The sequence below is a fragment of the Podarcis raffonei genome, chromosome 2 (genome assembly GCF_027172205.1).
Source record: "Podarcis raffonei isolate rPodRaf1 chromosome 2, rPodRaf1.pri, whole genome shotgun sequence".
NCBI classification, from domain to species: domain Eukaryota; kingdom Metazoa; phylum Chordata; class Lepidosauria; order Squamata; family Lacertidae; genus Podarcis; species Podarcis raffonei.
This window is the reverse complement of record NC_070603.1, coordinates 20,992,618-21,004,590: the sequence shown is the minus strand read 5'-3', so window position 1 is coordinate 21,004,590 and position 11,973 is coordinate 20,992,618. Positions and strand designations below refer to the sequence as shown.

The following is an 11,973-nucleotide window of genomic DNA, read 5'->3' as shown; positions in this document are numbered from 1 at the left end:
TAGGTTTCAAAGCCCATCCAGATATTTATTATTTCGCTGTAGGTAAAAAATTAAAAAATAACCCAGAAGAACTTCAAGTGTAGTGGTAGGAAAATATCAGATAGTATAAAAATAAAATGTACAGGGTTACAGATAAATACAGATAAATACGACTATACAACCCAGTAGAACTTTTAGTATAAATTTACAAAACACAGATTATTTCTCCCAAATGATTGAAGACCTTACTGTGTTGGTGAAGAAAACATTACTGGCTCATATGCACACACATAAAACCAAGCCCAAATACAGCCTTTGCAATGAAACAGCAAAAAAAGTTTACAGTTACCTCATTATCAGCTGGCTAATCTTTTCCCAAGTAGCACCATACTTATGTGGAAATTAGAATAGCACCTTATAAACACGGTATTATGCCTGAATATATGGGACAAAACCCACACCCTAAAAAGTCAGCCAATCCAGTAGTTACAGCAATGGGCTTGATACGCTTCAGATTGTATTTGAATGCATCTGGTGTAGATTTCAACACATAGTCACTTCACATTTGGAATGTGGAAAGTACCTTGGGCGATAGATATATACAAAATACAGTTTGTATTTTTAAATACTTAAAAGATTCACAATATAAGCAACACTCTGTACATATAAAATCATTAATGTATATTCAAAGGTCCTACAGGTTTGCTTTATGGAAAGTCATTTGCCAGGCTGTTCAAAATTTCTCTTGGAAAATCAAAGTGAATTCCTTCAAGATAGTGGAGAAATCTGTTGGAAAAGAAATGAAGAAAAATGGTCTGTCTTCTTGAAAGAAAGAAGGGAAAGAAAATGCAGCATGCTAAAAGTGACATGAAATTTACATGACTCTTCCCCAGTTAAGATATTTAATACATTTTGTCTACATGAATATCAGTTTTGATGCACAGGTTCAGTGCAGTCCTACCAATGTCCTCTCAGAAGTCCCACTGAGTTTAATGTTAAGTGAGCATAGGATTGCACTGTGTGTCTCCTGATAAGATATGAACATGACTGTGTTGCTAATAACATGAATGAAGATTACCTTCTTTTGGCTTTCCCCTGTTCTTTCTGTTTCTCCAACTTGCAGATGTTGCGGAGAATAGGCAGGTAATCCACTACACTTGCTTGTCTGTTACAAAGATTTAAAGAAGGTCTACTGGAAAATACAGTTTCGATTATTTCCAACCTCTTCTGTGCATTATGGTAAATGCTGCAAAAGAAAAGCACATAGGTTTTTCCTCTGTCCCAGCTATAGTTTAACAAGAAATAACAGACTAAATTTCAGCAAATGTGCCCAATGTACAATCGCTGTTACACTGTGCTGAACCAGCATCTATTTAATTCCTGAATTTTTATGATCCAGTTCTAGTATTTTTGCCCTTATAGAACCCAGGATTTAGCCTCAAGCAAGCATCCCATTAAAAGCAAACATTTTTCAAATATACTACAATAAGTAGTTCTGATGTAGATCTCAAAGCTTGTATCCTTCTTGGGAAGGGTAGATTGCAGCCCTTTTCAGTTTGAATCTGCTTGGGCATTTGACCAATATTGCCTCTGGCACGTCTGAACAGACAAAAGCCGTTGTAGATGGTGAAGCAATACCTACCTTTATTTCCTTGCTGGCTTCCCCCCATATGCACATCAGTGAGCAAGCTGTGGGGGCTTTAGGAAATATTGCAGGTGATGGTTCTGCCTACAGAGACCTGGTTATTAAATATGGTGCACTTGAACCGCTTTTGGCTCTGCTTGCTGTTCCTGATCTCTTCTATTGCTCTTGGCTACCTGCGCAATGTAACCTGAACTCTGTCAAACCTCTGCCATAACAAGAACCCTGCGTCACCAATAAAAGCTATTAAACAATTTGATTGACATCCTATGCCCTTTTAAAATGTGGGGGAGGGTTATTGGGTTGTTTTTATTTTGAGTATATATTTTGCGGTTTTATATTTCGATTTTGTTCTGTGAACGGCCTTGAGACCTCCGGGTATAGGGTTATATATAAATTCAATCAATCAATCAATCAATCAATCAATCAATCGCATAAATTGTTTTGTGAGATTTGCCTGAAAAATGGTATATGCATTACTTAAATAAGTAATAGGTTCAAAATTAGGTTGCATGTGTCCCAAATGGCAGGCTTAAAAGAAACTTATATACCGTATTTTTTGCACCATAACACTCACTTTTTTCCTCCTAGAAAGTAAGGGGAAATGTCTGTGCGTGTTATGGAGCGAATGCCTGCGGGTGGCGGGGGGATATGCTGCAGTCGTGAGCAGAGGATCCATGGTTCCCCTTCCTTTCCTCCTCCGTGGTTACAAAGCATGGATCCACATGGATCCTCAGGATTTTTGCATTGGGCTACTCCAAACTCACTGTCAGATCACATGTCTGTGGCCACAGCATGAACCACAAAAATCATAAATCCACTATTTCGTTTCGAATATTTTTTTTCTTGTTTTCCTCCTCTAAAAACTACGTGCGTGTTATGGTCTGGTGCTTGTTATAGAGCGAAAAATACGGTAACTTATAAATGTTGGCCTGGGGGGTGTCATCTTTTTACATTGGTACCTCAGGTTAAGTACTTAATTCGTTCCGGAGGTCCGTTCTTAACCTGAAACTGTTCTTAACCTGAAGCACCACTTTAGCTAACGGGGCCTCCCGCTGCCGCCGCACAATTTCTGTTCTCATCCTGAAGTAAAGTTCTTAACCCGAGGTAATATGTCTGGGTTAGTGGAGTCTGTAACCAGAAGCATATGTAACCTGAAGCGTATGTAACCCGAGATAGCACTGTACCTGTGTCAGCCCACAGTCAGGCAGCTGACTCAGGATACTCAGCCAAAGCTTACTGACATCTGCAATCAATAATGTTGTTGCCGTTTCAATTCCAGAACATTGTTTTAGCTGTTTATTTCTATGTTTTACCACCTCTTCCCAGTTCACAGGGGCTTGCTGCGCATGGGTACACAAAAGGCTCATACTGTGGGGAGGTGTAAGATGGCTGGCAGAGAAAAGATTCCATGTATTTTACTTGCAATGACTTTTTGCTGTTAAAATCTCTTCCTTCCTTCCATTTCACACATGGCTGGGCAGCCCCATATTTGAAAGATGGTTCTGCTACCATCTTTGTTATAGCTAAACTGAGGCTGAAACGGGACCAAAAAAAACAAAAACCCCAACCTAAAAACCAGGCATCCCTAAGACACCAACTAACGTTAGAGTATTAGTGAATATTTGTAATAATTAAACACTATAATTAGCCCACAACCAATATTCCATGGCTCTTCCAAAGCATACATGGATACTGTGCAAGCACTCTCCCTTGACTGCTTCAACTGCTAAGAGGTACCTCTGCAAATAAATATTCACAACATGAAAACAGAAGGGGGAAGCCCTTGCTCTCCCTGGAACTTTATATACTGAAAAAAGCATCCTTTTTCCTGTTATTCAGCATACACCTGTGGTATTTTGACCTTACCTGGAATTAGCTATTGACTGACCAAAGTATAAATCGGCTCTGTCTTTTGAAACATTGAGTGCAAGTTCTTCCAATTCATCCTTCCCAGGAGTCCTGCTAGAGTTACTTTCCATAATTTTTGAAATTGTCTTAATGCACTTGTGAAAACTGAGTGCCTCCGCAGTTGCTTTCAGCTCAGCAGAGCTTTTGAAGTTCCACCAGTCATTATGCTCCATGCTGAACTCATCCGACAGACCATTTTTTATCTTCCCTTTTGTCCAAATAAATTCCTCATATTTACATGATTGTTTTGATTCCTGACACATCCCGTTGAAGCAATAATCTAAGAAAGACATGTTGTCCACAAATTCAGTTACTGAATTTAGGCACTGGTATGCTGGTGCAGAGCTCTTTGCTTTTGTTGGCGTTCCACTGTCCAGTACTACTGTGTTACCCATCGCAGGTTCCAGTCCACCCTTTTCTTCTTCCAAGCATGAACTAGGCATGTCAGATGGTAAAGTAATGAAACCAGAATAGTCTAAATCACTTTCAAATAAATCACTATCATCTAAGAAAGCCGTAATTCTTTGGCGCTTTGTCCGTTTAACCTTTTTCACAGGGCTTGTTTCCTCTAAGCAATCGCTGTCCAAAGACTTATTACTTGAATCGTTTTCTGTAACTGTGTTACATGAAGGATTAGCTATTAGCGTTGGTTCTGGAAGTATATTGACTGGTAAAGGTAAAATGAATTCAAGATTGCTATAAATAAAGTCTATATTCTTCATCTGGAATTCTGTGAGCAGATTTGTCAGTCTACTCCAGTCTTCTTTTGTTGTGATTTCATGCTGTGAAAGATGGAATTAACGAATGAGTTTTAAAATTTTCTTTAACAGATTTGTAGCATATACAGTCACTCTAAAGCAGTGATCTACCCATTGGGTTGACCAGAATTGTTGAGCTTTGGGGGGGGCGGTGGATCCCACAATCAACCAGTGACGCCCAGCGATTGACCAGTAGATCGGTTGGACAGGCCTGCTCTAAAGCGTGAAAGCAATAAACAATAAACCAGATGAAACAGTATTTTCTAAAGCAGCCATTATGAGCGCAGAACTGTGCAACTTTGGTTTAAGTGAGTAAACAATATTTTGTGTGTGTGTGTGTGTGTGTTTAATTCCCTAGGAGTTCCCTCTCTAAAGTATTTTTCATGTGCCAACATGGTTGCTCATCCATTCTACTTGGGTAGTGCTAATTTGACTTCCACCTACAAAAATGCATGAACCAAACATTTTTTAAAAAAGTCTTTGAGATGCCGCAATACAATTTGTTGTAATAGTATTCTGTTTCATTTATGTCATTAATCAGCAACATGCCCCAGGGAAGTTCATTGTACCAAAATAAACGTACCTTAAGAAATTGGAACAAATCTTCGGAAGGCAAAAAGATGTTCTTAAGGCCAAGCAAGTTCTCAGTGCAGCCAGTGTCACATTTTGGAAGATTCGCTGGAGGGCCAGGTTTACTGATCTTGGAGCTGGTTGCATCATCAATGCAAATAATCTGTTCTTTGCCACTTATCCCTCTCTTTCCTCCTACAAATAAGAGTTTCAAATGGAATTCATAACAATGATAAGCTCTGACAGCAGTGTAGCAGTTCTGTTCCTTTTAAAAAATATATAAAATTCTTTGTATAGATTTGAAATTTGGATATTTTCTCTGCTGCCATTACTCATTTGATTGTTTACTTCTTTTAGTCTAGTTTCCCCTTGTTGCAGCTTCATTCTGTAATTTCCTCATCTGTTCTATGTTGCTTCTTCATCTATCCAATAAAAATCACACTAATTCTCTCTAATAACAAATTCTGGTGACTGAATGCCAACAGGATTGGATCCTAAAGGGTGCCATATACTCAGGTGAAAGCAGATGTATGCAGAAGTTAAAAACGTTAAAAATACCCCAAAAAGCAGCCCGAGAATGCCATCAGCTGGAAAAAGAAACCAAAAAAACCAAGGGGGAAGGTCAATGAATTGGCCTGCTTTGTCTCCTTACACTTTAGTATCCTGGAGGACATAAGCTAGCTGGAACAAGAGCTGTCTGTTAGGGATCAAGGATACATTGCAACATTTTCTTAGCAGTTCCATTGTTCTTTCTAATAGACAAAGAGGATTTTTAAAAAGCATTTTAACTGTTTACCAGGTAAACAACAACAAACAATTATGACATGTGAACTACTTTGTTCACCACCCCAGCTGGGCAGACTTGCTGTGTAGTACCATACCTTTTTCTTTTAAATAGCCGCCGCCACTCCGAACCCAGAACTGTAAGTACAGAATACTTTGTCTGACGTCACAATTATTTGCAGTTAACAAAGCAGCAAGATCTCTTATATCCATTCTTAAGTTCTCAGCCAAACAGAGAACTTGGAGATAGCTGGCAACATTTATCTAAAACAAAATAGATTCAAAAATTAGTAATACAATTTGGAAAAGAAGCACAACAGCAGAATGTTACTTTACATGCTAAGAATCTGTACCTACTAACTAATACTGTCTTGAATGGGTAGTGTTTAAATACAACACATGTAGCAAAATTTGAACCTTTAGGGGAAGAGCTGTAGCTCACTGGTAGGGCATCTGCTTTGCATACAGAATGTCCCAGGTTCAGTCCCCAGCATTTCCAGGTACGACTGGAAAGGTGCTGCCAGCCAGTGCAGACAAAGCTAAGCTAGCTAGAGCAATCATCTGACTCAGTATAAGGCAGCTTCCTATGTTCCTAACTGCAGTATTAAATCCTATTTTAACTACTAAAAAGTAGAGGGTTATAAGTCAACTGTGCTGTATGGTGCATTATTTGTAAAGGTTTGGTGTCATTGCAGAGCTGTCTTAAAACCCCTTGCATGGGTGATGCTTTAACTAATGCATAAATTTCACAAATCTATGAATTCAACTGCAGTTGCAATAATAGTCGGGTCCATGTTTAGTCATACTAAGAAATCGTAAACTACTTGTTTTATATTCCAAAAGTGAAAGACTTACCACAGAAGGTATACTGAAGGTGATTTCTTCAAGGCAGCCATCAAATATTAAACTAAATGATGGATCTACACAAAAGATTCAGAAGTAAAGGCTTTTAAAATTTGACCATTGAGAATTATTTTATTGTAATATTAAAATGTGAGCCCTGAATATATTATAGTTAACGTATATTACAACTGGAGAAAAGGAGAAAAAGATGTGATTGGGGGGGGGGGGGGAGACAGAAGCCAATCTTCAATGCTTCTACTCTCCAATAGCTCTTGAATAGGAAAAGAGCTCCCACTGCTGTTCTGCCAACATTTATACAAGTCCTAGAGGAAGAGTTCACTCACTGTGAAAACAGGTAAAGAACTACCCTACGTTTTGTGTAGTATGGTGTAAGGTAAGGTAAAGGACCCCTGGACAGTTAAGTCCAGTCAAAGGCGACTATGGGGTTGCGACGCTCATCTCGCTTTTAGGCCAAGGGAACCGGCGTTTGTCCACAGACAGCTTTCCGGGTCATGTGGCCAGCATGACTAAACCGCTTCTGGCGCAACGGGACACCATGGCGGAAACCAGAGCACACGGAAACACTGTTTACCTTCCCACCGCAGCGGTACCTATTTATCTACTTGCACTGGTGTGCTCTTAAACTGCTAGGTTGGCAGGAGCTGGGACAGAGCAACAGGAGCTCACCCCATCATGGGGATTCGAACCGCCGACCTTGATCGGCAAAGCCCAAGAGGCTCAGTGGTTTAGACCACAGCGCCACCAGCGTAATATGGTGAATAACAAAGATAAAGGTGGAAACAGAAGTAGGGTGCCGACTTGTGGGGCAAGACTCAGAAAAGACAAAATGTGGGCACAACAAATGGGGTTGCAGAATGAATTAGACCCACTATGCTGTTTCTAAGAGAGACCAGCCTACAAACAACCATAAAAGGAACAGCATGTTTTATTCCCTCAGCATAGAGTACTGAGAAGTAAACAGTTACTTTGAGCAGAAAGCACCCATAGGAAAAAGGGTTAGGCATCCCCCCTGCATTGCCTGAGAAACCTTGTTGAATTCAAGATTCCAAACTGTTTTCTCAAACTCTAAAACATAAATTTCACTGTTCTAATGTTCACTTATTCAAAGCATTAACAATATACTTGGAATCATCATCATAATAATACCCACCATTGGTAGTAAGAATGACAGGTCTCTTGGTAGTGCTCATGAATGTTTTTATCGCATTTAGAAATCCAACATCTTCATCAAATATTACATCAACCTATGAGAAGTGGAAAGTTATTATTCATATAACATCCAACAGATTTCATATTTGCTTTTTCCGTTTTTCAAATGATTCCAGATCTGGTGTGATGTTTGAGTACAAAAATAGGATTGAATTCAGACTAAGTTAGCCAAATATAGTTCCCATTGAAATCGGTGAGACAAGTCATTACATTCCCATTGAAATCAATGGGACTTAACTAATTTATTCTGCATCCAATCCATATATTTTTTAAGTTTAAATATACAACATCAGAACTAGAATATGTGCAGTTCTAGATCAAATCAAGCAAATAAAATTCCGAATAACATAAATATTCTACCTATTCAACTTTCTTTTGCTACGGAGAATACGGGGAATACGGAGAAAGCAGTGAGACTGCTTTCCACATGTCACTTGAAACCCAGTGCACTAGAGATGGCATTTGTGAACCTTTATCAGTTATACAAATGTAAAAAAAGAAAGGAAACTGACAGAATTATGAATAAATAAATGAATAAATTTTAAAAGTATAAAGGTCCTCCAGCTCATTGACCATATTTGGCAACACCATCCCTTGGAAGCCTTAAAAGAAGCTGCTGCAGGAGAGACACTGTGAGCAACATAGGGATGTTTCTAGGACTCCGGTGAAACTGTGACGTTCCCTTCTTATTTTTGCTATTGGATGCCTCATGCTGTTTAAGTAATCTTGTTACTAAAATATTTAAAACAATAATTCTTGTTTTTTTGTATGTTATTGTTTTGCTATGTTATTATGAACTTGTTACATTATTGTTTTGCTAAGTTATAATGAAATTGTTTTATAGTGTATGTTTAAAATGCATCCTTATCTCTTTGTTGTAAGCCACTTTCAGCATGATCCTTTTGTGGAAAAGCAGCATACAAATAAAACGTATGAATGTTTGGACATCAAGCTAAACCATGGTCTAGTGTTTAGCATGAGCTTAAGCTCCTCCCTAGCTCTTCAGCCTGCAGGGACACTCAGAAGCTTTTGCCTTTTTTTGAACTATGGGTTGTCATTTATCTGGAGTGATAAACTACGGTAATTTTCGCTCTATAGGACGCACTTTTCCCCCTTCAAAAATGAAGGGGAAATGTGTGTGCGTCCTACAGAACGAATGCAGACTTTCGCTGAAGCCTGGAGAGCGAGAGGGGTCGCCTGCAGCCCGGGGAGCGCAGCGCCAACTCCCGCTGTGCTCCCCGGGCTTCAGGCAGCTATCCGCAAGCCTTTGGGCTCCGAAGGCTTGCGGACAGCAGCCTGTTCTGGGTGCTGGGGCTGGGGGAAGCTCGGTCTTCCCCCGTCCCCAGCCCCGCAAGCTCCGGGAGCAGTGGCGAGGTTGCGCGCAATCTTGCCGCCGCTCCTGGACCTGTTCTGGGGACTGGGGTGGGAAATAATTATTTTTTTTATTTATTCCCCCCCCCCCCCCCGCAAAAAAAAAACTAGGTGCGCCCTATGGTGTGAAAAATACGGTATGTATACATTAAGGATGGTTAATTTAATACAATCCAGCTTCAAACAATAAAAGATAGTTGATGTTAGGCAGTACAGAATATGGGAGCTGCCATATAAACTTGAGAACTGCAACAAAAACTGTGCTGGCAAAAAAAAAATTAAAAGAAAATTGTCTAAGGTTGTATGCAAAAGTGTCAGAGTGACTTATGCAACGGTAATTCTTCTTCCTCTTGTCCGCCGCCTCCGTTGCACCCCATGCTCCATCCAGCGTTTGCTCTGGAAGCTTGGAGGCCCCACCAAAGTTGGTGTTGGGCATGGGGACTGCAGGGGTGGGAATGTGAAGTCTCATTGTGCAAATGGATTTAACCCATAGTAAGGTTGTATGGGACACGGGTGGCGCTGTGATGTAAACCACTGAGCCTAGGACTTGCCGATCATAAGGTCGGTGGTTTGAATCCCCACGACAGGGTGAGCTCCCGTTGCTCGGTCCCTGCTCCTGTCAACCTAGCAGTTCGAAAACACGTCAAAGTACAAGTAGATAAATGGGTACCACTCCGGCGGGAAGGTAAACGGTGTTTCTGTGCACTGCTCTGGTTTCGCCAGAAGCGGCTTAGTCATGCTGGCCACATGACCCGGAAAAACTGTCTGCGGACAAACGTCAGCTCCCTCGGCCACTAAAGCAAGATAAGTGCTGCAACCCCAGAGTCGTTTGTGACTGGGCTTAACTGTCAGGGGTGCTTTACCTTTACTTTAAGGTTGTATTATGGGAGTTGGGGGAGATAGATGCATCATAGCTGGCCAACTCTGGCCCTCTTTCCTTTATTCTGGATGGTTCTGAAACTTTTTCTTCAGAAAACAAGACCTGCATTTATGTCTTACCTCTTCAAAGAGAATAAGAGAAGTTGCACTTTTTTTACTGGAATCCTCTTCTCCAGTTTCCCTTTTTAAAGATTGGATCTGCACTTTTTCTTTAGGCAAGCGTTCTGTATATCCTGCATGAATAATATAGTAGGATCTGTATCAGTGGAAAAGAAAGGTCCAGCGATGCTGCCAAAAAAATCACTTAAGCATGTGTGATGTCTGCCACATATACATAAAAATATCTTCAAATTGCCTTTCCTCTCAGATCTGATTTTACAATGATTTGTAATATCTAAGCAGTACATTGAGAGTTTGCTCATGCTCTCTGCATTTTTATTCTGTAACATTTGCAATCATTCCCCAAGCAGCAACCTTTTGATTTATCACTTGTCTGGTCTTAAATGCATAGCCACTAACACAGAATGCATCCATGGCTCTCATGGTTTCTCTGCTGGTACTGAAAGGATAGAAAGGAGGCAGGGAGCGCTGCCTGTGACCTTCATTGTGCTGTTCTAACACAGGGCTAGACCATAGAAGCTATACACAGTGCTTCTAAATCCATTCTATCTGTTTGCAAATGAAACTCCAAAATAAGGCAATTATTTCTGCATACTCGAAGAACCACTGAGATACACTGAAGTATATATGTTTGTAAAGGGGGGAAAAGTTATTTTTATAAAGCAACTTGTAAGAATCAGTGGCTTCCAGCACCTCAATTAGTTTGAAGGTGTTGGTTGGTGAAGCGGGGGAGGAAAAGGAAGACCAATGAGGGGAGGGAGAGGACATTGTTCTGCTTTTGTACCTGGAATAGCACATCAACAGGTGTTTAGTTGGCAGAATGAACAACCACCCTACATTTACATGGCTGCCACAGATTATAGCTCAGTTTTCATGTCTGATTACACTTGCTGTGGAGTTCATTTCTACACAAATACACTATGATCTTTTGTTTCCCATCCCCAAAGATCAAGCACATGCATGTGATGTTAAAAACCTACCTTTGTTGTTTTCTTGCACCTTTTCTTCTTCATTCTTAGGCCTAGGAGAAATTTTGAAGTAGTTTGCTAGTGTTTTGGATGCCGAGCTTTGCTTTAATCCAACTTTTCTGGGTGAAACGGGAAACTTTCTTGGGGACTTCTCTTTTCTGGGAGAGCTTTTTCCTGAAATATACATTTTATTTTTGTCTTAAACTTGAAAGAGAAATCCAGTTGAAGACCCCAAACCCTTTCCTTGGAGGACTATGGTGAGATGTGCTGCCATGTCCAGCAAGGGCAGACTGCTTCCATCACAGATGAGCAAAATTCAGCTGCCCAATCCCAATGTCTTGCTCAGGGGAACATGAAAGAACAAGGGGGAGGTCTGCAAATACTGCCTGAATTATCCTGGTTGCATACGGGTGTCATGCAATTTCTGTCCTCTGTACTCAAAACTGATTGATGTTCTATTTTGATAATCTTTTAAAAGCTACTGCAAGAGCCTCTCTGGGCTATGAAGCAGGATATAGGTATTCCACATAAAATCAGTCTTGCAATACTTATGCACCTTCATAATACAATTTCAGTTTCCAAATGAAGTGATCTCTAAAGCCTCAGCCATCCTTTGCCTGAGAAAATGAGGGTGAGGAGGTTATCGTCCTACTTTCATGCCCCATAAATCTTCAAATAGACAGAAGGCACAAGGACCAGTTTCTCTGGGGTTGGTTTCACTGAGGGAGAAAGGAAACTGATGGGAGAGGTTAGTGTGGCTTCTTTACCACAAGACTATTCCGAAAGTTTCACTCCATGAATGCACTCTGGACTCATAAACACTAGGTGGTCAGCATGACCAGAAATTCTGAAGTGTCATTTATATATTAAAAGTTCCCATTATTTGGCCATGGTACTAAGGTGCACTCCACTCTCCTTA

General features: G+C 40.4%; 1 protein-coding gene across 4 annotated transcripts in view; it reads right to left on the bottom strand.

Moving 5' to 3' along the window:
• ATAD5 (ATPase family AAA domain containing 5) overlaps positions 1-11,973 on the bottom strand; it is a 29,080-nt gene continuing 17,107 nt past the window's right edge. For 3 of the 4 annotated variants that reach the window (XM_053375183.1, XM_053375184.1, XM_053375186.1), the window contains 9 exons: positions 11,067-11,228; positions 10,087-10,199; positions 7,658-7,751; positions 6,499-6,563; positions 5,742-5,907; positions 4,874-5,055; positions 3,491-4,314; positions 1,058-1,225; positions 1-765 (listed from right to left, as the gene is read on the bottom strand). In XM_053375183.1, the coding sequence (XP_053231158.1) occupies positions 687-765; positions 1,058-1,225; positions 3,491-4,314; positions 4,874-5,055; positions 5,742-5,907; positions 6,499-6,563; positions 7,658-7,751; positions 10,087-10,199; positions 11,067-11,228 (1,853 nt within the window). In that variant the 3' untranslated portion in view covers positions 1-686. Of the gene's footprint in view, positions 766-1,057; positions 1,226-3,490; positions 4,315-4,873; positions 5,056-5,741; positions 5,908-6,498; positions 6,564-7,657; positions 7,752-10,086; positions 10,200-11,066; positions 11,229-11,973 lie in introns of those variants that run through there. The other variant, XM_053375185.1, reaches the window with a different exon arrangement.